Here is a 24,841-nt window from a genome sequence, read left to right as displayed (position 1 = left end):
GCCTTGTGGACAGAATGAATTACCAGACAGGCCTGAAGAGGATCACTTTAGCCTGATTCCTCTGCTTTGTGCATTTAGACTTTAGTAAGATTTTTAGCTAAGCTGGATACCTTAATGAAAGCAGGTATATCTCCCTGTGCTTCCCATCATCCTTTCTTTACAAATGACTGACTTCTCATAAACAAAAATAGCTTGAAAGAACATTTGGGAGAGGCTCTTGCCGTGGCTGTACTTTAAAAATCATAGCTCCCATCCTTCGCCGTTAACAGGTTTTCTACTAGCCTGAAATTTTAACTGCCCCTTTTTGATGTATTGCTTTACCTCTAGAATGTTTAAAGGGAGTAAACTTTTTTTCCCATTTAATATAGCATCAGAAGCTATTAAATACTATGAGTTTTTTCCCCAGAGTGATGACTAATTTCTAGAATTGACATGAAATAGGATGACCAGATCCTCACCTGCATGAAAAGACGTGGTTCTTATGAGAAATGTTGTCAAATTTAGCTGCTCAGGCCTATGAAATTTGGTTCCATCTTCTTTTCTCAAGTGCAACATCTTCCTTTTGTTTTCATCAGTTTTCCCATTCACCACACTTCCGAATGCCTGCTATACGCAAGCCACTGTGATAACTGTGGTACAAGCTCACAGTGTAGTATTATGTAGTGTGTACTACTAGATATCTGCTAGATGTGGCTATACATTTAGATTAATTCCTTCCATTCTCAAAGCAACCTTGTTCGTAACTGCTATTTTTAATCCATATTTTTTTAGAAGAGGAAATTAAAGCACAGCATGGCTAAGTGAGCTGACCAAGGTCCTGTAATTATGTGTGGTAGAATTGGATTTGACTTAGTCCATCCAGATCCAGAGTCTATGCTGTCACCCTGCCTCTCACCAGGGAGGAGGTGAATACACATCTTCTAGCTCTTATAGTGAAGGCAGTAAACAGTGCTCTGGGAGCCTGTGGTATGGTCTCCTACCATGGTTGAGAGGGTGGGGGCTTTCATACACACCATCGAAGGGCAGCAGAGTGGGTGGATTGCTCTTGGCTCTCTAGGCATAAGTGAGTCCCCATAGTCCCCCTTGCACTGTTTCATGATGCCTATACCTATGTGTCTCATGGTGTTGCTGTTAACTTGTTTTGTCTTCCCAAGCAGATGATCCCCTCCTTAAGAGTGCTTCTGTTTATTTTTTTTAATTACTCCCTCTTCAACCCCAGTGCCATTCATATAGAAGGTTCTCAAAACAGGTTTGATGAATGAATGAAATTTGTCATCTGTAGATTCCTAGTTTTTCAGTGATCTCTGCTTTGGACAAACAAGAAAGCTTCCAGGCTCTCTCCCCATTGCCACTCGCTCCTCCTTCTGTGCACTCACTGGAAGTAGCTCCTAGGATTTGCCTGGTTTGACCTCTCTTATTCCGTGTGCTGTCTTGGATTTTTCACATTACATGTTTGAACAGGGTAGTGATTATGCTTGTACTACAGTTTAGCTGTCTCCAATTTGGAAGAGACTTTTCTTCTAATTACTTAAGGCCAAGGGTTTAAGTTGGCTGAGATTTCACAAAATTCTGGATCTGGTATGCTTTTTGGTGGAGTTCTAGGGTGAAAAATGTCCTTGACTTACATGAAAGAAGAGAAGTAAAATATTCTTTTAACATTGACTATGAATTAAAGAGTAAGAACGGACTATCAGGCCTTCTGGGTAAGATGATAATGATGGTGATGACAGTGATGACACCTACATTTATTGGGCTCAATCCATGTGCCAGGCACTTCACTTGGTATTTGTTCATGGATTATTTTATTTTGACCTCATGGCAGTTTATGAGGTGGGTATTATCATTATTGTTCACATTTTATTGAAATTTGCATGCGTGCACGCGTCTGCTAAGCCACTTCAGTTGTGTCTGACTCTTTGCGATCCTACGGACCGTAGCCCACCAGGCACCTCTGTCCATGGGATTTTGTGGGCAAGAATACTGGAATGGGTTGCCATGTCCTCCTCCAAGGTACCTTCCTGACCCAGGGATCGAATCTGCATCTCTTATGTCTCCTGCATCAACAGTCAGGTTCTTCTAATGTGTATATTAGTAAGCAAGTGAGGAATTCAGGATTCTAACTTTAGGAGCATGCCTCTTAACTACTGTACTCTATTGGGAGGGATTGTCTTTGAATATGGGATATACTTTATCATTCCAGGGAAGAAGAGTTCCAGTCCAGGTGTTGGGATTACTGGTATCCTTCAAGGCTGAGTCATACAAATAGGTTTTGATTAGATTATAGGTATTTTACCGGATGACACCCCACCAGAAACATTCACGACTTCATGCTTAAATACCATAGATCTAGGAGCTAAAAAGGGAAGCCTAGTCTTCCTCTAATTCAACCTAATAGGTGTGGGATTTCTCTTGGTGGAGAGAATGTTTTAAAATTATATTATGGTGATGGTTGCACAATCCTATGTATATACTAAAAACAGTGGATTGTACTGTTCAAATGGGTGAGTTGTATAGTATCTGAGTTATGTCTCAATAAAACTATTTTTAAAAAGCAGTGGGTTAAATTAGAGGAAGACTAAGTTTCCCTTTTCAGCTCCTAGATTTTATAGATCTTTGATTCTTTAGTCTTAAGGATTAGATGATATAGTTCTACTTTTAATTACATTTGGAAAGGTATCTTGTTCACAATTCCACACTGTTTTAATTAGTATTTTGTTTCACTCCTTGATATTCTCAGTTGTTTTTATCCTAGCAATTAATCCAAGTTTTATTTTATGCAGGATAGTCCTCATGAGACTGTGATTAACATCTGTGTATACAAATTTGTTGAACCTAAATGTCTAGGATTTTCAACTAACATACAGGACACATTTTGACTTGTCTTATTTGAAACAAAACATTTAAGCAAAGAAAGTAGGCCAGTATAGAAAGAAAATCTCTTCTTTCTTCTATTGTAATAATTCTTAAACTTTTGTACACTCTCAGGGCTGTGGAAAAAAAGAGTAATTTGGGATCTGGGTTACAGTGTTGATATAAACTTTTTATATTTATGCAAGAAATATGCATCAGTAGTATTAAAATGTGACTTGGATAAAATGCTTCTGATTCTTGGCTGGGTTTGATCATTAGTATGTGCTCATGGGGATAATATATCTGTAGACGATTATGAGTTTTAATAAGGAAAACCAAATGTTACTTTACATAGTAGTGTTCATTCTTTCTTCCTCACTTTTATTCTTTCCTCCTTTCTTTTTTCTTTTCTTCCTCCCTCTCTTCTTCACTCCTTTATTTTCTTCCTTCCCATTGTTAATTTGAAGAATTTGAAGAAATTATGCTGCAGTGGGTCAGGATTCCTGGATCTATCATTGTCTAGTCTAACTTCTACAAACCTCAGTTTTCTCTAAAGTGAGAGTTAGTAACCTGTCCTGTCCAGCTTCTGGGGCTGTGGTTGGCATCCAGTTAGATAATCATGAGATAACTAATGGAAGAAAAACAATTAGGATTATAATTAACACAATTTACTCAGCAATTGACTTATTACTTATAGTGTAGAAAATAAAAGCAGTACAATGACAAATCTCTAGAGTTTTATTACTTAGTTTGGGGGAAAAAATATGGATTATGCAGACATCTACAGAATAAAATGGCCCACGTGGCACACTAAGTCAGGAATGCTACTCATCTGGTTATTCCTACCCAGCTCACTAAAATCTTGATTTGAATGATTAGGTAGAAGCAAGAATCTATCTAGAACAATAACTAAACAGTTTCAATTTAGACTTTTATGAAAATGATAAAGATTTGTTATTGATGGCTGAATCCTTACTCTGATGGGAAATACGCAGTGACCTATCAAAGATGCAGTGTAGAATTAGTGTAGTGTCCCATGCCCCCTCTTAGCAGCCTGCTGATCTCCCTTAACCAAGGTGGTCCAACAAAATGGTTTTGTCACAATAGGGGTCACTTTACTGTTCTTGTTCCTTTTGTCCATATTGTTCTTGACCAGTGCAGGGTAGTCTGCCCTCAAGTGTTTGCTTCTGTCTGAAACCTGTACAATGACCCGGAGCATTATCAGTTTCTCTACTATGAGTCCTGTGTTATTGTGGTCTCTCTGCTAGATTTGTCTCTTGCTAGATTACTGGTCTTCTGTGGTGGTTACGTACTCTATAAGCTATGATCATGAAGATAGCATTTTAGAAACATCCTTCACAAGAGAAGTAGCTTTCTTCTTAGAACCAGAACTGAAATCAGATCCATGCATTTATTTGCACAGAATCATGCCCTTCCAGTGTAAAACCACTAGGCACCCTCCCCAAGACTGTTCTACTTTAGTGCCTCTGATTTGTATTATGAAAACATAGAATAGGCATCATGCACTAGTATAGATGCAGAATGACATTCCTGGAATGGAATACATGGAGAGGTTTCATAGTAAAGATTGGATTTGAACTGAACCCTAAATGATAAGTAGGATTTTTATAAAATTAGACTGGGGGAGAGAAAACAGGGCATGGCAAAGGAAGGAAAAAACCTAACGTAAAGAAGTGGAAAAAAGAACACATCCTGAGTGGGTATGTTTTGTTCCTTTGAAGAAGTAATGGGAAAATATTGAGAAACCATGTATTAGATACAAGCGCGTGTGCGCGTGCGCGCGCACACACACACACACACACACACACACACACACACATGAGCTGATGGTATAAGATCCAATACAAAACCCAGCAGGCTCACGACTCAAGACTCAAGAAAACGCCAATGTTCCTACTCAGTCAGGCCAGAGCAGGTCCCTCTTACTCAGACTTTTGACCTTCAATGATTTTATGAGGCCCATCCACATTGGAGGGCTTCCCAGGTAGCTCAAATGGTAAAGAATTTGCCTGCAACGCAGGAGACCTGGGTTTGATCCCTGGGTCGGGAAGATCCCCTGAAGGAAGGCATGGCAACCCACTCCAGTATTCTTGCCTGGAGAATCCCATTAACAGAGGAGCCTGGAGGGCTACATTCCATGGGGTCGCAGAGACTAACACTTTCACTTTCACCCACACTGGGGAGGGCCATCTGTTTAACTCAGGCTACTGATTGAAAGATATGTCTTCCAGAAACACCAACAGACACATCCAGAATATTGTTTGGCACTCACTGGCCCAGTTAACACATGAAATTAACCATCACAGATCAGTATCAGTGGAGTGAAATCTGTCGAAGCACTGTTGCAGAGCGTTAAGGATGACAGAGAGAATGATACAAAAGACATGGACGGTTAGAAAGTTATGACAAAGCTTGATATTTCCTAAATTTATGTAGTGAACTTATTGTTTGGTTTAGTTTTTGGAAAAAGTGTTATTTATTTTTTGTCTCCCCTTTCAGATGGCAAATATGGAATAACCCTTTTTTCCTGCTTTTTGTTTTGAACTGTCAAACAGTAGAGTACTGTGGGGCACTCTCACAGGTGCTTTGCCCAGATCATTCTACTCGAGCCTAAATTGAAATGCTAAGAAACTGTGGACTTTAAAAAAAGTGATATAAATGTTATGGGTTCTTTAAAGAAAAATGTAAAATGGTAACCATCTGCTTATTTAATGTGAAGTGTCCTATCCCAAAGCTTTGTAAAGCCAAGCTTTGTAACTCTAGAACATTGTGACTTTGGATGTCAGATTGGGGAGTTGAGTATCAGCATGGTCTGAATATTCAACTTGGCAAGTAGAATAACCATGACAAGTAGCAGTTTTGGTTAGGATAGATTTTTAGAAGAGAGAAGATATTTGTACCATGAAAGTTACCATAGTCCTAGCCTGCTTGAGGATTCTCATTTTACCATACTCTCTATGTGGCTGGAGAAGTTGCCCAAGTGATGACATAGACTTTGGTTTTAATCCTATATGAAGCTCATGGCCACAGTTTATTAGGTCAGGTTCATCTTAATGAGTATAATGCAACTTAATATTTGGAGGTTTCAAGTGAATCCCAAAAGTCTTTTAGCTCAGTAAGTTCTACACTTAGAAAACTATGTTTTGTTTTTTCTTTTTTTGTCTATTAGAGCACTGTATTTCTTATTTTTGTGGTGCATCCCTTTAAGTACTTTGAAACAACTAATAACTTTGTGGTGGTGATCTGGTTTCAGTCAATCAGTCAATCAGTTCAGTCGCTCAGTCGTGTCCGACTCTTTGCGACCCCATGAATCGCAGCACGCCAGGCCTCCCTGTCCATCACCAACTCCCGGCGTTCACCCAAACTCATGTCCATCGAGTCGGTGATGCCATCCAGCCATCTCATCCTCTGTCGTCCCCTTCTCCTCCTGCCCCCAATCCCTCCCAGTATCAGAGTCTTTTCCAATGAGTCAACTTTTCGCATGAGGTGGCCAAAGTATTGGAGTTTCAGCTTTAGCATCAGTCCTTCCAATGAACACCCAGGACCAATCTCCTTTAGAATGGACTGGTTGGATCTCCTTGCAGTCCAGGGGACTCTCAAGAGTCTTCTCCAATACCACAGTTCAAAAGCATCAATTCTTCAGCGCTCAGCTTTCTTAACAGTCCAACTCTCACATCCATACATGACCACTGGAAAAACCATAGCCTTGACTAGACGGACCGGTGATCTGGTTTAATCACCTCCAATTACATAGCATTCCAAGTAGAAATGAAATTAACCTTTATATAGCACACTTTTAGAGGATCTCTTGCTTATTTGTAAGGGGTACAAACTTGTTAGACCAAAAAGTAACCCATGCAAATGCACAAAGAGGCTGAAGTGAATAATCTTCTGAGGCTGTATACCTTTCTGAATGAGAGACTAGAGCAGAGTTTGGTTTTGCGAATGTATTTTTGAATAAAATGCTAGTACCATGGAGTCTTGAAGGAATTGCTCAAATATGAAGATGGCCTTTGCCTTTTGCTTTTAAAGAGTTGTCCTCTGACCAGCATTGGATCTTTATAAAAAATGTAGTATACTATCTTCAGATTTCATGGTAATGCCCTTCTGTATTACCTAAAATGTACTGATTTGGATAACTTCATCCTTGGTTTTCTGTAGTGGTAAATGCTTAGCAACCAGCTCCTTAGGGGTGGTGGGGAAGAGGGCTGATCTGTAGCATTTGCCATTTTCCATGGTGTAAATTCTCTCACCATAGCCAATTTCAGGCTGCCAGCATCATCGTCAACCAGCTACCATAATTCCTTGAAATTTCACCATGAGTTCATGGAATCTGGTCCAAGCCATCCCCAGCATGTCACTGACTTCCCTGTATTATATGTCTCAATACCTAAATACCACCACTCCCAACACATAAAATCTGCCTCCGCCCTGCCCCGCCCTGCCTTGAGCTAACATTTATGTATGAAGTGTGGGGAATGTTTTACTTATCCACATCTACTAACTGATCAGCTGTTTCCAGAACTCTAACCCAGTGCCTTGTGTCCCTGTTTTTCTCTCAACTTTAGCTCTCTGATCATAACAATTTAACAAAATAACTTTCTTTAGCTTTTTTGTGATTGATACAGATGCCATGAGACATTTAGGACCACTCATTCCTTCAAATGAACCAAAAGGTAGAAAATGTTAGCATGATTGTTTTTTACTTATAATAAACTATATCATTCAGGTCTTTTCATCTATCATTTGGTAACAGAAATCTGTCTGGGATATAATATAGAGAAAATAATAGCATGTTTATTCCTATAATTGGGGAAATGCTAGACAGGGGACCAGGAGCTGAGAGGAGATTTATATTTTGGAAGGGAGAGAATGTGTGAGTAAATTAAAGTCTTTATAGAAATTAGATTACAATTAACTTTTTTGAGCATTTTAATATTTTATAGAGTTGATAAAGTAGAAGTTAGAACAGATTCAGTATGTAGCATGTCTAATCTTTAAACTGTCGTTCTTTTAGGGAAAGAAAGAAGATTTGATGTCTTCCTGTAGCATAGTTACAAGTGCTTTTTGTTTTATTTTGTTTACATGGTCTTTTAATATGGATTCCTGGTTTGGCAAAATGTTAAGTGGAAACAATTTCAAACTTCTGTGACTTAGATTTGTTGAGCCTCAGGTTGGTATTTCTTCACAAATACTGATGGCTTTTTCTTTTCTTAAAATAATAGAAACTTAAAAAAAGAATTGTGTAAAGAGAGAAGTGTATTTTGTTTGGCCTCACTAAAATACCACTTGGCTCCAACCAGCTCATATTTTCTAACTCTGACCATGCCCTGAAGCAGTGAAAGGGTAGAAGTTTTTAAAATGAGATTTGAATTTGGATATTTGCATTCCTTTCAGTTTTTTATTATATTGTTAGTTCTAGTTGGTCCAGCACGGGAAAGCTTGAGTGAATTTCCTTAATGAAACTTAACAGTAGAGACTCTATGTTTTCAAAATTTGCTTAGCTAGTGGCTAATCTGAAAAAGATTCATTTTTGGATACAATTGCTTTTTCGATGTGGTCTGCATTCTCAACATACTGTTTACTCAGGCAGTATTTATTAATACCTGGTAGAAAATTTCATAAATAAAAGCAGACCACTCAAGAATAATGACATAAAAAGTGACCCAAATTAAATTAAAAAAAGAAAAAGAAAAGTAGTCAGTCAGCTTTGTTACTGACTTGAGCTACTTAGGATATCCTGTGGGAACGTGATCTACTTTTGTGACATAATTGATTTGTGCATCACAAATAGAAATGGCAAGCCTAAATTTTGGGTGGTATTTATTTATGCTTTCCTCTTCATGTTAAAGTAGAATGCATTTCCCACACCTCAGTTGGGATTTGAGTCATCTCCTTGGAGTGGAGGTAGCAAAGCACTGTCCAGGGTCGCACAGTTAACAGAGAGAGCACAGCGCATGCTCAGAGAAGCTGCTTCCTGGTGCTGCCCTTAGTGCTAGTTCACTAGGCGTGGCTTCCATACAGGTCTTCACAGGGACTTCCCCCCAAGTATCTGGCAGACTTAAAAAGCTCATGCAAACAATACACACATTCCGTCTTCTCTGAATCGGAGCCCCTTGTGGAATACAGACTAGCACCTCTCCCCACCCACAGCGCTGTCTCCAGCAGGGGAGCAGTCCGCGGACTGTGCGGAGGAAGTACCGTTTGCTGTCCAGCATCAGTAGTGGGCTTGTCAGTGTTGAAAGTGAATGTTATTGTCGGCCTAATTCAATAAATATGTAAATGTTTTGCTAAACTCAAGTACTATGTGAGGTGTGAAGAAAGTAGGAAGAACATCAAAAAGAAAAATAGGAGGAAGAAAGAATGGGAAAAAAAGAGAAATAAGAAAAGATGAGAGGGGAAGGAGGCACTGCTCACTGGGCTTTGGAGTCAGGAAGATGGATTCAAATCTCAGCTTTATACTTTCCCAGCCCTACGTTTCACTTAAACCTCGAACCATTATCCAACTGTATTGAAGGTGAACAACAATAAGACATCATTATTTATGAAGTAATGAAAAATCTTATTTATAATGGTGGTGGCTGGCTTCTATGTTCATCTGTGCTGAGACAGTGCATCAGTTAGGATTTGGTTTGGCTACCCTGTGACAGAAACCTGTACTAAGTTTAATATGCAAGATTTTATTCTCTCATATGAAGAAGTTCAGAGGTAGGTACTCTGTAGGTTTTAGGGTGGTTCCTTAAATTGTAAGAGCCTAGCTCCTTACGGTTTTTTGCTTAGCCACTCAGTCTTACTAAAGCCAAACTCTTCAAGGTTCAGTATGGCTGCTGGAGCTCTGTTTGGTTCACATCTTTGTTTTAGGAAGCTAAATGGATGAAGAACAGAAGAAGACTTCACCTTGTGAAAATCTCCTTGTAAGGAGGTTGTCCAGAAGTATCACGTGGCACTCTGTTTACATCTCATTGGCCAGAATGTAATCTAGGCCATACAGAGCTAGAAGGAGCCTGGAAGTACAGTTTTACTGGTTCTCCATTTTTTTGAGCTTGGTGTATAGACTGTAGGGAGAAAAATTATGATCTTTAGAAAAATGTCTGAGAAGTTAAAACTATTATTAGTAATAATAATAGTAATAATAGTCACATTTAAGGGGTCACAGAGACTATGTTCAAAAATTTCTATGAACCATCTCATTTTACCTTTGTTTGATGTAGGCATTACTGTCCCTATTTAACAGAAAAGAAATTGTGGTTTAAAGAAAAGTAGTTTGCCCAAGGTTATGCCACTAGTAAGTGGTGGAGCTAGGGCTCAGACCCAGGCTTGTCTTTCTGGATCGCAAGCATTTAATCACTACTTTGTCTTCGACTTCTCAAGGTTTAACTTGGTAGTTTATACATGTCCATTTGAGATATTTTGAAACCTTCTATCTTATTTGTGGTTTTGTAGTCTTCAGTTCGGAGAAGGCAATGGCAAGCCACTCCAGTACTCTTGCCTAGAAAAATCCCATGGATGGAGGAGCCTGGTAGGCTGCAGTCCATGGGGTCGCTACAAGTCGGACTCCACTGAGCGAATTTACTTTCACTTTTCACTTTCACACAATGGAGAAGGCAATGGCAACCCACTCCAGTGTTCTTGCCTGGAGAATCCCAGGGACTGCAGAGCCTGGTGGGCTGCCATCTATGGGGTCGAACAGAGTGGGACACAACTGAAGTGACTTAGCAGTAGCAGTAGCAGCAGTCTTCAGTTCTCCACATGTTTTACCCAACACACACACACATACACACACACTTCTCTCATTTGTTTTTCTCAAACTTGTCAGTCTTTCTATGCTTATTTTTTCAAAAAACATGATTTTTATTTATTTATTTATTTTTTTCTTTCTTTTTTTTTTTTTTTTCTTTTTAGGTATACATGTGTTCCCCATCATGAACCCTCCTCCCTCCTCCCTCCCCATACCATCCCTCTGGGTCGTCCCAGTGCACTAGCCCCAAGCATCCAGTATCGTGTATCGAACCTGGACTGGCAACTCGTTTCTTACATGATATTTTACATGTTTCAATGTCATTCTCCCAAATCTTCCCACCCTCTCCCTCTCCCACAGAGTCCATAAGACTGTTCTATACATCACTGTCTCTTTTGCTGTCTCGTACACCGGGTTATTGTTACCATCTTCCTAAATTCCATATATATGCGTTAGTATACTGTATTTATGTTTTTCCTTCTGGCTTACTTCACTCTGTATAATAGGCTCCAGTTTCATCCACCTCATTAGAACTGATTCAAATGTATTCTTTTTAATGGCTGAGTAATACTCCATTGTGTATATGTACCACTGCTTTCTTATCCATTCATCTGCTGATGGACATCTAGGTTGCTTCCATGTCCTGGCTATTATAAACAGTGCTGCGATGAACATTGGGGTACACGTGTCTCTTTCCCTTCTGGTTCCTCAGTGTGTATGCCCAGCAGTGGGATTGCTAGATCATAAGGCAGTTCTATTTCCAGTTTTTTAAGGAATCTCCACACTGTTCTCCATAGTGGCTGTACTAGTTTGCATTCCCACCAACAGTGTAAGAGGGTTCCCTTTTCTCCACACCCTCTCCAGCATTTATTATTTGTAGACTTTTGGATCGCAGCCATTCTGACTGGTATGAAATGGTACCTCATAGTGGTTTTGATTTGCATTTCTCTGATAATGAGTGATGTTGAGCATCTTTTCATGTGTTTGTTAGCCATCTGTATGTCTTCTTTGGAGAAATGTCTATTTAGTTCTTTGGCCCATTTTTTGATTGGGTCGTTTATTTTTCTGGAGTTGAGCTGTAGGAGTTGCTTGTATATTTTTGAGATTAGTTGTTTGTCGGTTGCTTCATTTGCTATTATTTTCTCCCATTCTGAAGGCTGTCTTTTCACCTTGCTAATAGTTTCCTTTGATGTGCAGAAGCTTTTAAGGTTAATTAGGTCCCATTTGTTTATTTTTGCTTTTATTTCCAATATTCTGGGAGGTGGGTCATAGAGAATCCTGCTGTGATGTATGTCAGAGAGTGTTTTGCCTATGTTCTCCTCTAGGAGTTTTATAGTTTCTGGTCTTACGTTTAGGTCTTTAATCCATTTTGAGTTTATTTTTGTGTATGGTGTTAGAAAGTGGTCTAGTTTCATTCTTTTACAAGTGGTTGACCAGTTTTCCCAGCACCACTTGTTAAAGAGATTGTCTTTAATCCATTGTATATTCTTGCCTCCTTTGTCAAAGATAAGGTGTCCATATGTGCATGGATTTATCTCTGGGCTTTCTATTTTGTTCCATTGATCTATATTTCTGTCTTTGTGCCAGTACCATACTGTCTTGATAACTGTGGCTTTGTAGTAGAGCCTGAAGTCAGGTAGGTTGATTCCTCCAGTTCCATTCTTCTTTCTCAAGATCGCTTTGGCTATTCGAGGTTTTTTGTTTTTCCATACAAATTGTGAAATTATTTGTTCTAGCTCTGTGAAGAATACTGTTGGTAGCTTGATAGGGATTGCGTTGAATCTATAAATTGCTTTGGGTAGTATACTCATTTTCGCTACATTGATTCTTCCAATCCATGAACATGGTATATTTCTCCATCTATTAGTGATTTTTAATACTTGGTTAGTTCATTGTCATTTGTCTTCTTGTATTTTGGTCAAGAGTCTGCTATTCAAGTTTTTGGAAGTTTATTTTCTGAGCACCCTCTTTCTCCCAGATGTAACCCTAAAATCTATCAGAGAGAACAGGGTGAGTAAGGAGTCCCTACCCTGAAGGCATTTACAGTATAATTCTTTAGAGAATGGATTTTAGACAAGCCTCTTAACATCAAATTATACTGTGGCACTCCATGTAAATCACAACTGACCTAGATGGACACACCCATTTGTCCTTACAATTACAAGTGCATCATTGTTACCTCTAAACGGCCGCCTGCACCTTCAAAACATGCCTAAGAAATTAGGTAGAGTAAGAAGGCAATCCTATTTTCATACTCTTTGCATTTTCCCCTTAGCATGGTTCATAGTATTGTTGTAAGTAATAAGAGCTTAATCTTCTTAAAGAGGATGTGAGATTGATATGATATTATTTTGAAATGTCTACTTATAAAAATAATTGAATTTCTATTTTAGGACATTTTAAATAGTGGCAGAAGTAATATCCAGATATTGATTAGAAGCTCAAATCAAACAGGAACTGGTGTCACATTTGAGACCAGAGCCTGTCAATACAAACCTGTGTAGGGTTTACAATTCATGTACTTTTTTTTTTAACAGGATCAGAGAAGTAAGACATTCCACCTGGTAGGTTATGAAAAAAGGGAACATTACCCAGGGATATAAGGTTGATGACACCATCTCCTACACGACTTCCATTTAATCTAATCTTTGTACCTAGAAATCAGACATTGAGAAAAGGGCCAACAAGGATTCTGGTTCTGGTTATTTCTCTGCTTTGTTTCTAGTGCACTTTCTACTTAAAGTTATTTTTTAAAGAAGTCATTTTCTGCCTATTTGGGAGCTACTTACAGATTGTTGTGCCCTGTTCCCTGATTCTGTATCTGCAGAAACATTTTGTTTCATAATGGAAAGGTGATTATTTAAATTGGCATAAATATACCATCTGCCCCTGGGATTTTTCTAGAGATGTTCTTTCCTAGTCTTTAAGGTATAGTACTTTGTTAAAGGAGCTCCATCAGTTTGAGTTGTCAGTTCTATTTTGCTCATTTAGGTTATTTGACACATAGCTTGTGTCCTGACATTTTAATCAGTAGTGAGTTTCCAGGCTTTCCTAATAGTTCTTTTTATCTTTGATGACCTAATTAACTTTACCTGGTCATGGAAAACTTACATTTTTAATTGTCCTTGAGATAATGGGCTTCATTATTGCCTTGAATGAATTTTTCTTTGAAAACTTACTACCATTTGGTTCTTACTGATAATGAAAAATAGCTCTTGTGAAGAGCGTTAGAATTAAAAAGAATTTTTAAAGGCCTTTCTACATTGCTTGCAGACTTTACTGCGAAACTGAGGGAAATGGCTTATGCTCATTCATGATTTCATGTCACTAGGGATTCTGCAGTAAATGTGTCAGACATGGTTCCTCCCTCCTGTCACATTATGGGGGAGAAATATTTGTTATGGATGAGGGAGAGAAGGAGACATGTTTTTATAAGAAATCTGTAGCCCAGAGAACTTAAGTGACTTGCCCAGAGTCATTGAATGTGATAGAATTTAGATGTGTAACTGATGACGAAACTGAAGAGCAAATAAGGAGACTTTAAAGAGTCTTAGAAAGTGACCAAAGGGTTGGAATTTTTTTTTTTTTTTTTTTTTTTTGTAGATAACAGGTAGCCAGTAGAGGTTTTGGATTGGAGTGGAGATATAGTCAAAGCTTTTAGAAAAATATATTCTCATAGTGATGTGCGAATTCAGTGAATCAAGGTTGTTAGAGATGTGAAACAACCGAGAAACTATTAATAATTTTACATTTAAGAGAAAGTCCTGAAATAATGGAATGAATGGTAGCCAGGCTGGGATGGGAGAAATAGAGGAGACTCTATATTGGGAAAATGGGGGGAGGACTTGGTAGCTGATTGCATAAAAGGAAAAGAGAAGTCAGTGATGTTTGAAAGAAGAACTTGGTAATATCCCATAGCAGTATGCACTTAGCATCAATTAAGAGAAGCCCAAATGTCCAATCAGGTGATTTTTTTCTAAGATCCTAACTTGATGACTGTCTCTTAAGAATATTTCCTAAACACAGGGGCCATGTTCCTTCCTGCTCTCTTCACTCTGAATCCAGTCTAAGCGTTGCTTCCTGTGTTCTGGTCTGTCCCGAGGGAGGAAGGAGTAATTCTCCCGAAGATTTGAAATTACGAGAAAACAGAGCTAAGGTTATTGCTGCAAAGTGGGTCTCTTCCTGAATGTGTGAAACGATAGGACAAGTCTGTGGCATGTATGGACTGTTGACTCAGTGGATTGCTTCCTAGGCATTTTTTGTTGACCACAACTCCCGAACCACCACTTTCATCGATCCCCGACTCCCGCTTCAGAGCAGCAGACCCACGAGCGCACTGGTGCATCGACAACACCTGACCCGGCAGCGCAGCCACAGCGCAGGCGAGGTGAGTCCCAGCTGTAGCAAGTGACCTGTTGGTTGGTAGGAATGCAGGATGTGGGATTTATTGAATTCTGCTGGCTCTTTCATATTGCTTTGTTTTTCTAGTTTGAGGCTGTCATTTGGAGGCTGAAAAGTACTGGAATGTTGACAGGGCTTCTCTGGAAACAAATAGAACCTAAATTGCAAATTTAAAAGTAAGACATTAGAGGAAAGGTTGAAGAAATTAGATTTTTTTTTTTTTAAAGTTCAGTGGGTGATGAGAGAAGATTCATAATGCAATACAGTGTTCAAGAGAGGGTGATGGGGAGCCCTTTGGCATACCTGATAGCAACTTCATAGGAAGAAATGAACATAGCTTTTGCTCCGTCACTCAGTCGTGTCTGACTTTTGCGACTGTAGCCTGCCAGGCTTCTCTGTCCCTGAGATTTTAATTGGGGATTAAAATTGGGTTAAAGGTAGGGACATTTCTTAAGTGAGGATTGTGGGATTAGATGAAAATCTCCGGCCTAAGCTATGAGGTTGTGATCCTCTCTAATCTTCTTTAAAATTAGGGTATATAAGAGAGTTGATTTCTATACATGAAATGCCCGGAGAAAATGGGCAGAATTAAAAGCTCTACTGTACTCTACTTTGCTGGTTTGCAGTGACCCAGGGTAACCACATGAGGGCTCTCCAATAACCTAACCAAAAAAGAACAGAAAAAAGGAATACTCTCTTTCTGTTTCCCTTTTTCGGTTGCAGGTTAAATAAATAAAAGAAGAATGTTTTATGTCAAATATTCTCTCCTCAGTACAAGACAAGAGGGCAATAGAGGGTGAGATGGTTAGGTAGCATCATCAACTCAATGAACATGAATTTGAGCAAACTCCAGGAGATAGTGAAGGACAGAAAAGCCTGGTGTGCTATACACAGGACGTGGAGTTGCAAGAGTCAGACACGGCTTAGTGACTGACCAACAGCAACAATAGACTTATGCTTTGAATGTCATATATCATCACTTTATATACATTGTTTCTTTTTTTTTTTGTATTTTATTTATTTATTTATTTTTTAAACTTTACAATATTGTATTAGTTTTGCCAAATATCGAAATGAATCTGCCACATGTATACCTGTGTTCCCCATCCTGAACCCTCCTCCCTCCTCCCTCCCCATACCCTCCCTCTGGGTCGTCCCAGTGCACCAGCCCCAAGCATCCAGTATCGTGCATCGAACCTGGACTGGCGACTCGTTTCGTACATGATATTATACATGTTTCAATGCCATAAAAATTCCCTTAGACGAGTAGAATTAAGATTCTTTTCCTGCATTCCTTTTCCAGGTTTTGTCTATGAGCGTATCATCTTTTCAGTATTATATTGTATGTCAAATATTTTTGTAGCTTCTATTATAAGAAAAGATTATGAATGCAATAAATAACTGGATTTGATTTACCAGAATTCCACTCTTGGAATTTCCCCTCATGATTTACATACTGGCTGTAAGGATCACGTGTGTTTGCTGGTTAAAAGTGCAGACATAGACGAGTACACACAAGAAGCTCATATAAAAATGATATATAAATATATTGCAGGATGAGGTATGCACAAAAATATGTATGTTTTATGAGTAGCTAATAAATCTCTACCTGGCTGTCATATAAACCATTAGTGGTAAACTGGACGATGCTAATACATTCACCTAAAAAGCAGTATAGACCTCTTACCTTTGGACTTTGTACATCATATGTAGCATATTAGGGCCGTGCCTGGTTTTATCACACAACCTGTGCCCTTTAGACACTTGCCTTATCTCCACTCCACCATATGATGCTGACTGTTCAGTCTGATCAGAACAACGTGCGAGAGATTAGTAACTTTATTTATACTTTCTTTCAACTCTTCTGCCTCAGAATTCGAATTATTTTCATGGTCTAGTAGTAAGGATACTAAGATCCACCTTAAAATTTGAATGACAATTTTTCTTCTTGTGGATGGAAACTGAGCAGTGGCACTAAGATGACCCTATGAAGTCTCAGCATTTAGCCCCAGCATTGTTAAACCTTTGAGGTGAATGTGCCTTCTGGCCCAGCTGTTGGAAGCATGCACATCCTGTAGTAATTGCACATCTATCATGGCTTGCCCACAGACTGATGGTCTGGCTTGAAGAAGCAGGGTGTCAAGAAGAACTTTGACTATTCTAGGAAATGATGACAAAAGGCACCCTACTGACAGAATGGAAAGTATATATTGGTAGATTGAAACGATAAGTTTGGTGAATGATGAACAAGATGTAGTTAATGATCAAAATCTCCCCCAAGAGGAGATTTCATTGGCTTCATGTATATACTGGCTTCATTTCTCAAAGCCAATAACTCAAGAGAAGTGCAGTGGGAAAATTCTAGTTACATTCACAAGTCTTCCCAGCCATTCTCTTAGACTCATTTAGCAAATATTCCAGGTAGTAGAAATTTGGGTATCTCTTCCATCCAACAAATGAATACTTATTGAACACCAGTAGTGTAGAAACATGGTTAATGTGAGGTATACAAAAAAATGACAGAGAGAATATATAAAACAAACTATAATCCAGATGAATAACAATACAAGTGAAAAGTGCTTTATAGACTGTTAATAATGGCAGCTGCTTTTAAAATGTCCCCCAAGTGCTATGGCAGTCAGAGAAGGTGGCATTTGACATCAGCTTGAAGGGAAGGGAAAGCTTTATCGAGGAGAGGCTGTTTGAACTGCACTTTGAAGAATGAGTGAGAACATTCTAAAGAATAAACAGGCAGTGAAGGACGGGGACAACGTTTTCACTTTAGGGCCTTTAGAAAAACCTCCACCAAACACGTAACTGAAGCAATGTGATAAAATGATTATGAGGCTTTGAGTGGGTAGTAGTAGAAACTGTATTTTAAAAGTACTGATTTATTAAGTAGTGCTGGGAAAACTGGACAGCTATGTATAAAACAATGAAATTTGAACACTTCCTAAAAACATACACAAAGATAAACTCAAAGAAACTGTTAAACTCTTAGAGGAAAACATTTATAAAACACTCTGACATAAATCACAGAAAGATCCTCTATGACCCACCTCCTAGAGTAATGGAAATAAAAACAATAATAAACAAGCAGGGCCTAATTAAACTTAAAAGTTTTTGCACAGCAAAGGAAACTATCAACAAGGTGAAAAGAAAATGCTCACAATGAGAGAAAATAATAGCAAGTGAAAAAACTGACAAAGGATTAATCTCCAAAATATACAAGCAACTCATTCAACTCAATACCAGAAAAACAAACAGCCCCATCCAAAGGTGGGCAGAAGTCCTAAATAGACATTTCTCCAAAGACATACAGATGACTAACAAATACATGAACAGATGCTCAGTATCACTCATTATTAGAGAAATGCAAATCAGAACTACAATGAGTATCACCTTACACCAGCCAGAATGGCCATCATCAAATAATCTGCAAACAATAAATGCTTTAGAGGGTATAGAGAAGAGGGAATCCTCTTGCACTGTTGGTGGGAATGCAAATTAATACAGCCACTATGGAGAACAGTATAGTTAGTTCAGTCGCTCAGTCATGTCTGACTCTTTGCAACCCCATGGACTGCAGCAGGCCAGGCTTCCCTGTCCATCACCAACTCCCAGAGCTTACTCAAACTCATGTGCATTGAGTCAGTGATGCCATCCAGCTATCTCATCCTCTGTTGTTCCCTTCTCCTCCCGCCTTCAATCTTTCCCAGCATCAAGGTCTTTTCCAATGAGTCAGTTCTTTGCATCAGGTGGCCAAAGTATTGGAGTTTCAGCTTCAGCATCAGTCCTTCCAGTGAATATTCAGGACTGATTTCATTTAGGATGGACTGGTTAGATCTCCTTGCAGTCCAAGGGACTCTCAAGAGTCTTCTCTAACACCACAGTTCAAAAGCATCAGTTCTTCCGCGCTCAGCTTTCTTTATAGTCCAACTCTCATATCCATACATGACTACTGGAAAAACCATAGCTTTGCCTAGAGGTACCTTTGTTGACAGAGTAGTGTCTGTGCTTTTTAATATACTGTCTAGGTTGGTCATAACCTTTCTTCCAAGAGGCAAGTGTTTTTTAATTTCATGGCTGCAATTACCATCTGCAGTGATTTTGGAGCCCAAGAAAATTTGGAGCCCAAGTGCAAGAATCCTCTTGCACTCCCACCAACAGTGCAAGAGGATTCCCTCTTCTCTATACCCTCTCCAGCATTTATTGTTTGCAGATTTTTTGATGATGGCCATTGTTTCCATTATTTCCCCATCTATTTGCCATGAAGTGATGGGACCAGATGCCATGATCTTAGTTTTCTGAATGTTGAGTTTTAAGCCAACATTTTCAGTCTCCCCTTTCACTTTCATCAAGAGGCTCTTTGGTTTCTCTTTGCTTTCTGCCATTAGGGTGGTGTCATCTGCATATCTGAGGTTATTGATATTTCTCCCAGTAATCTTGATTCCAGCTTGTGCTTCATCCAGCTTAGCATTTCTCATAATGTACTCTGCATATAAGTTAAATAAGCAGGGTGACAATATATAGCCTTGACGTACTCCTTTCCCAATTTGGAACCAGTCTGTTGTACCATATCCAGTTCTAACTGTTGCTTCTTGACCTGCATACAGTATAGAGATTCCTTAAAAAACTAGGAATAAAACTACCACATGACCCAATAATCCCACTACTGACCATGTACCCTAAGGAAACTATAATTGAAAAAGACTCATGTACCCCACTGTTCATCACAACACTGTTTACATTAGCTAAGACACGGAAACAATTAGATGTTCATTGACAGATAAATGGATAAAGAAGTCGTGGTACATATACACAGCAGAATATTATTCAGACATAAAAAGGAGCATGCTTGACTCAGTTCTAGTAAGGTGGATGAACCTAAAGCCTATACAGAGTGAAGTAAGTCAGAAAGAGAAAGACGGATATCGCATATTGACACATATAGATGGAATCTAGAAAGACGGTACTGATGAACCTATCTGCAGGGCAGCAGTGGAGACGCAGACACAGAGAAGAGACTTGTGGACCCGAGAAGGGAAGGAGAGGGTGGGATGAATTGAGAGAGTAGCTTTGAGACATGTACATTGCCATATGTAGAATTAGATGGCCAGCGGAAATTTACTGTAGGATGCAGGGAGCTCAAATCTGGTGCTCTGTGATAACCCAGACGGTGGGATGGAGTGGGAGGTGGGAGGGAGGCTCAGGAGGAGGGGACATATGTACACCTGTGGTTGATTCATGTTGATATATGGCAGAAGCTAACACAATATTGTAAAGCAGTCATCCTCCAATTAAAAATAAACAAATTAACTAAAATTTAAAAATATAAAAATAAAACAAAAACTTATTAAAAAATAAATGTACAAATTTATAAATCCAGGAAGTTATTTTGCCTCTTGTTCTCTTAACTCTCTCATATGATTGTTCTACTGTTGTCATGAAATATTTCTGTAACGTGGGGGGAAAATGCTAAAACAGAAGCTAAAGCGGTGTTAGAGTTTTCTGGTAAGACTATTAATGGACATTTTTGTTTATCTACTTATATATATGAGTTTCTAAGTCTATAGTAGGTAAAAAAACTAATTTGGGTTGGGGCAACCCTATTTAGCTCCTCCACACCTGCTATGATTAGCTTGCTGGTGTGGGAGGTTAAAACCAGAAAGAGCTGTTGCTCTGGGTGCACTAATAAGCATGTACAATTGCTTCTGAGAAGATAATACTCAACTCGGAAACCCTCACAAAGACTGCTGCTCTTCAGCTCCTCCTCTGCTGAGGCAAGGGATTCCCTGACTTGCTTAGCCAAAAGAAGGCATATCCTGGCACTGCCCCAGTGAATTCTGTTGCACCCAAGTGTTCTCTCTGATATATTGTTGCAGGTCTGTGTTCAGACCTGCAACAGGTAGGTCAGGTAGAAGTTAATTCAGAGGAACATGTATTTAGCATCTACATCCCCATAGGCATATTGAGCTCCTTCTCTATGCTTGGTCAGTAGTCACAGCTCTGGCCCCTCTCAGGGACATGGATACCCCAACCACTCCCCTCAGTTCAACAACTGAAGCAGAGCTTTTGAGAGTCCTATGTCCGCTCTTCAAGCTAGCCTCTGTTCTGATCAGTTGGTACTTAGCAATGCTTGTTGTCGGTATTCTGAACAACTTGGCTTAGGATACTGTTGTAAAGTACTCTGGGATTTAGTGTAGAATGTAAACACTGCTTGTGTTTGCAGGTAGGAGAAGATTCTCGACATGCAGGACCACCAGTTCTTCCCAGGCCGTCGAGTACGTTCAATACAGTCAGCAGGCCGCAGTACCAGGACATGGTTCCAGTGGGTATGTCACCTCTTCCTCAAAGTCTTCATGTTTGCTTTCATGTCAGTGTGCACCACGCATTCTCTGCTGATGCTTCCCTGTTGTCAGCCTCTCTGACAACAGAGGAACAGTTGCATTATCCTTAAAAAACTGATTTGAGTATCAAACACTTATGTCTTATAAAATCCTGTAGGCTGAGAATTTTTATACTACTCTGCCTTTTCTGTGTGAAGTCTTTATGCTGGATTCTTGAAGTTAAGGAAAAATAGGTTGTTAAAGCAACTGGGTTGTGTGGCCATTTTAAATTAGGCATTTGGACAAACATATTTGTTTAATATATATCCAATACTTGAGACAGAGTTTAAATGGTGTGTGAGCCTGTAGTAGTCATGAGGGCACATTCTTAAGGGGTTTTGTGGCAAATTCAAGATAGCAAAAGTGCCAAAATTGTAAAATAAATATAAATGAATACAGGCCAGTAGGCCTAAAGAACAGTTTGAGTTGTTAGTAAAATGGTGAGGTTGAAGTAGATCAGTTTTCAAACCTGGAGTCCCTAAGGTAGATGGAATGGATAGGCTGGCAAATGGGCTGTTCCATCTTCAATTTGAGCAGCTCTTCATTTGTCTGGTTTTATCTTAAATGTTTTATCTTTTAAAGAAAGATTTACCGTGAAATATAATGCAGTGCACACGTCCTAAAGAAGTTTGAGAACCACTGATATAAGAAGAAATTCTGAGTAGAAATCAAATAGTCTATATTTTATTGTATAATTACCAATTTGATGCTAAATACTACACATAGAATTTTTAAGTACTATAAAATTGTAGTTTAAAAATTATATAGTCTCTGATCTTAGATGAAATGTAAAAATCTAGTGATAAGATTTCAACTATAAAAGTATGTTTATTATTTATATGTGGTGAAAAGTGCAGTTAGGACACATTGAGTTCAATAATGAGATTCCATTTTAGCAGATAGTATTTTTTAAAATTTCATTCGCATTTAAGATAAGCATGATGTAGTTAAAATTTGAAGTGGCAGATGACTAGAGAATTATGTTTCTTTTGACTGATATTTTTAAGTAAGGCATGTTTCTTGATCATATTTATGAACACAGGAGTATTAACTGAACTAGAAATCTCTGGTGTTTGAGGATTCAGATACTCAGTTCTGTGATTTAAATGTATCTATATTTCAGATTAGAAATAGAAATGTAATGAAGATGAATTATCTTAAGTAAGCAAGTTAGTTTTCTTGATAAAAGAATATTAGCAGAGCCTTTAATAAATTTTAATTACATTTAAAATTTCTATAGACATTAGCCAACCTTAATTATGATATAGATTTTCCTTTTAAAATATTATGTACATAATTGATGATGCTGGTTCTATTGTAGCTGTTGGTGTAGTTGATTTGGTAAAGAGCTACCCTGTGACTTAGTGGCATTTATTTCCACCCAGAATTTGGGAATGGCTTGCCTCTGCATTTCAGTAGTTGCTGTTGGCAACTCTTGCTCTGCCTCTTTACCCCTGTGGGTGGCTGACATTTAATCAGAAGATGGCTTTCCGTTTCTAGCAGTTGTTTATGAGATTGATAAGTCTCAGTGTCTAGAATCAGTATTAGTGTCAGTATCTAGAATCTTGTTGATGATCTCATCTTGCAATTTGATAATAAATATGGCTCATCAAATGAGTTTAATGAGTGCATAAATCAATCACACCTAACATGTCCAATACTCATACAGCAGGACAGACACAAATTGGAATTTAGTTATCTATAGTGGTTCTAAGGGCTTCCCTGGTATCTCAGATGGTAAAGAATCTGCCTGCAATGCAGGAGGCCCTGGTTTGATTCCTAGGTTGGGATGATCCCCTGGAGAAGGGATAGGCTTACCCACTCCAGTATTCTTGGGCTTCCCTGGTGGCTCAGAGAGTAAAAAATCTGCCTGCAATGCGGGAGACCTGGGTTTGATCCCTAGGTTAGAAAGACCCCCTGGAGGAGGGCATGGCAACCCACTCCAGTATTCTTGTCTGGAGAATCCCCATGGACAGAGTAGCCTGGTGAGCTACAGTCCATGGGATCTCAAAGAGTCAGACATAACTGAGCAACCAAGCACAGCACAGCACAGGGGCTCTAAACTATGACTCTGAATACAGGAAATATTAATCAGGAAAACAAAAGAAGTCTGGATTTATGTGAATAAAACTAACAGATTTGAAAATATTGTTACATACTATATATATATATATATTTTTTTTTTTTTTTTCCAGCTTACAATGACAAGATTGTTGCATTTCTGCGCCAGCCCAACATCTTTGAAATTCTGCAGGAACGTCAACCTGATCTTACCAGGAATCACTCACTCAGGTAACCAAAATATTGGTATTTAATTCAAGTTGCATAAGCCCCAACTGTTAAATCTTCAGTAACACTGATAATCGTCTTGGAGATTCACTTTTGCTTTCTGGCATTCTGAACAAAGGCATCTTGTGAACAAATACTTCGTCACCAATAGCAGATCAGTGCAGTCCTGGCTTTTTGCTGTTAAGTATGAGAATTGAATGAATTTGACTAAAGAACCTAGAACCATCTTTAAAGAATATGAAAAAGAAACAAACTTTCACAGCCAAGAATGCGTCCTAGATGTGTAGACTATAATGAATATAGTAAGACACTAACTATTTGGATGTAATATGAATAAGCAAAAGTAGCATAATGTTTATTGAATTGAGACATAAAATCTTAGACTTGGCACTGACATTTTTCCATAATAAAAACACAATGGAACTCAAAGAAGAAATCTGATCCTCTCCAGAGTCCGGTATTCCCCTGTATGACCCCTCTCTTCTGAACAACTCTTCAGTGTATCATGCTTCAAACCCAGTTTTACTTTCCTGAATACATGCTGTTCCTTTTCCCTGGTGAGCTCTTCTTCTGTGTGTGGCAAGATCTTTCTTTTTAAATTCAATGTAAGAATTTCCCTGGTGGACTCTCACTCTCATGATGTAGTCTAGTCTTTCTCACCTTTGCTGTGCTCAGCATCACAGAGGTGGAGATGGAGAGAATTGAGAGTTTCTGCTGAAATCCTACATAACTCAAAGCCCATTTAGTCTATATGCTACTTGTAATGGCAAAAATATGTTTGCCCAGTGGTGCCATCCTGGCCCATGACAGCAGTTCTCAAATACTGTTCCACTAAGCTGTGTCGAACTGTTTTTGTCAGTATTACTGGGGAGTTTTATAAAGTCCAAAATGCCAGGTCTTGCTTCCCCCAACTTATCTCCCTTCTCTTAATTTATGCCCTCTATTCTCCCATGCCCTGCCCAGAAATTTAGTTCAAGAGGTCTAGGTAAAGTTCAAGCATTTAATTTCCTAAAACTTCTCCACATAATTTCAACAGCACATCCAGGTGTAATAGCCTCTGGTCTAGACACTAATTTGATCGTTAATTATTTAATGTATCAAGCAGTCCTTCCTACTATTTTGGTTATGTGACTTTTGTGCTTTGACTTTTCAA

At 38.8% G+C, this 24,841-nt stretch overlaps 1 protein-coding gene across 3 annotated transcripts in view; it reads left to right on the top strand.

Moving 5' to 3' along the window:
• Window positions 1-24,841, top strand: part of HECW2 (HECT, C2 and WW domain containing E3 ubiquitin protein ligase 2) — a 449,303-nt gene that overhangs the window by 346,053 nt on the left and 78,409 nt on the right. For all 3 annotated transcript variants that reach the window (XM_070769675.1, XM_070769668.1, XM_070769682.1), the window contains 3 exons: window positions 14,862-14,996; window positions 21,243-21,345; window positions 23,595-23,691. In XM_070769675.1, coding sequence (XP_070625776.1) covers window positions 14,862-14,996; window positions 21,243-21,345; window positions 23,595-23,691 — 335 coding nt within the window. The remainder of the gene's footprint in view (window positions 1-14,861; window positions 14,997-21,242; window positions 21,346-23,594; window positions 23,692-24,841) is intronic.

The sequence above is a fragment of the Bos indicus genome, chromosome 2, assembly GCF_029378745.1.
Source record: "Bos indicus isolate NIAB-ARS_2022 breed Sahiwal x Tharparkar chromosome 2, NIAB-ARS_B.indTharparkar_mat_pri_1.0, whole genome shotgun sequence".
In the NCBI taxonomy this organism is placed as follows: Eukaryota; Metazoa; Chordata; class Mammalia; order Artiodactyla; family Bovidae; genus Bos; species Bos indicus.
The sequence above is the reverse complement of the archived record's forward strand: the minus strand, read 5'-3'. Positions and strand labels throughout refer to the sequence as shown.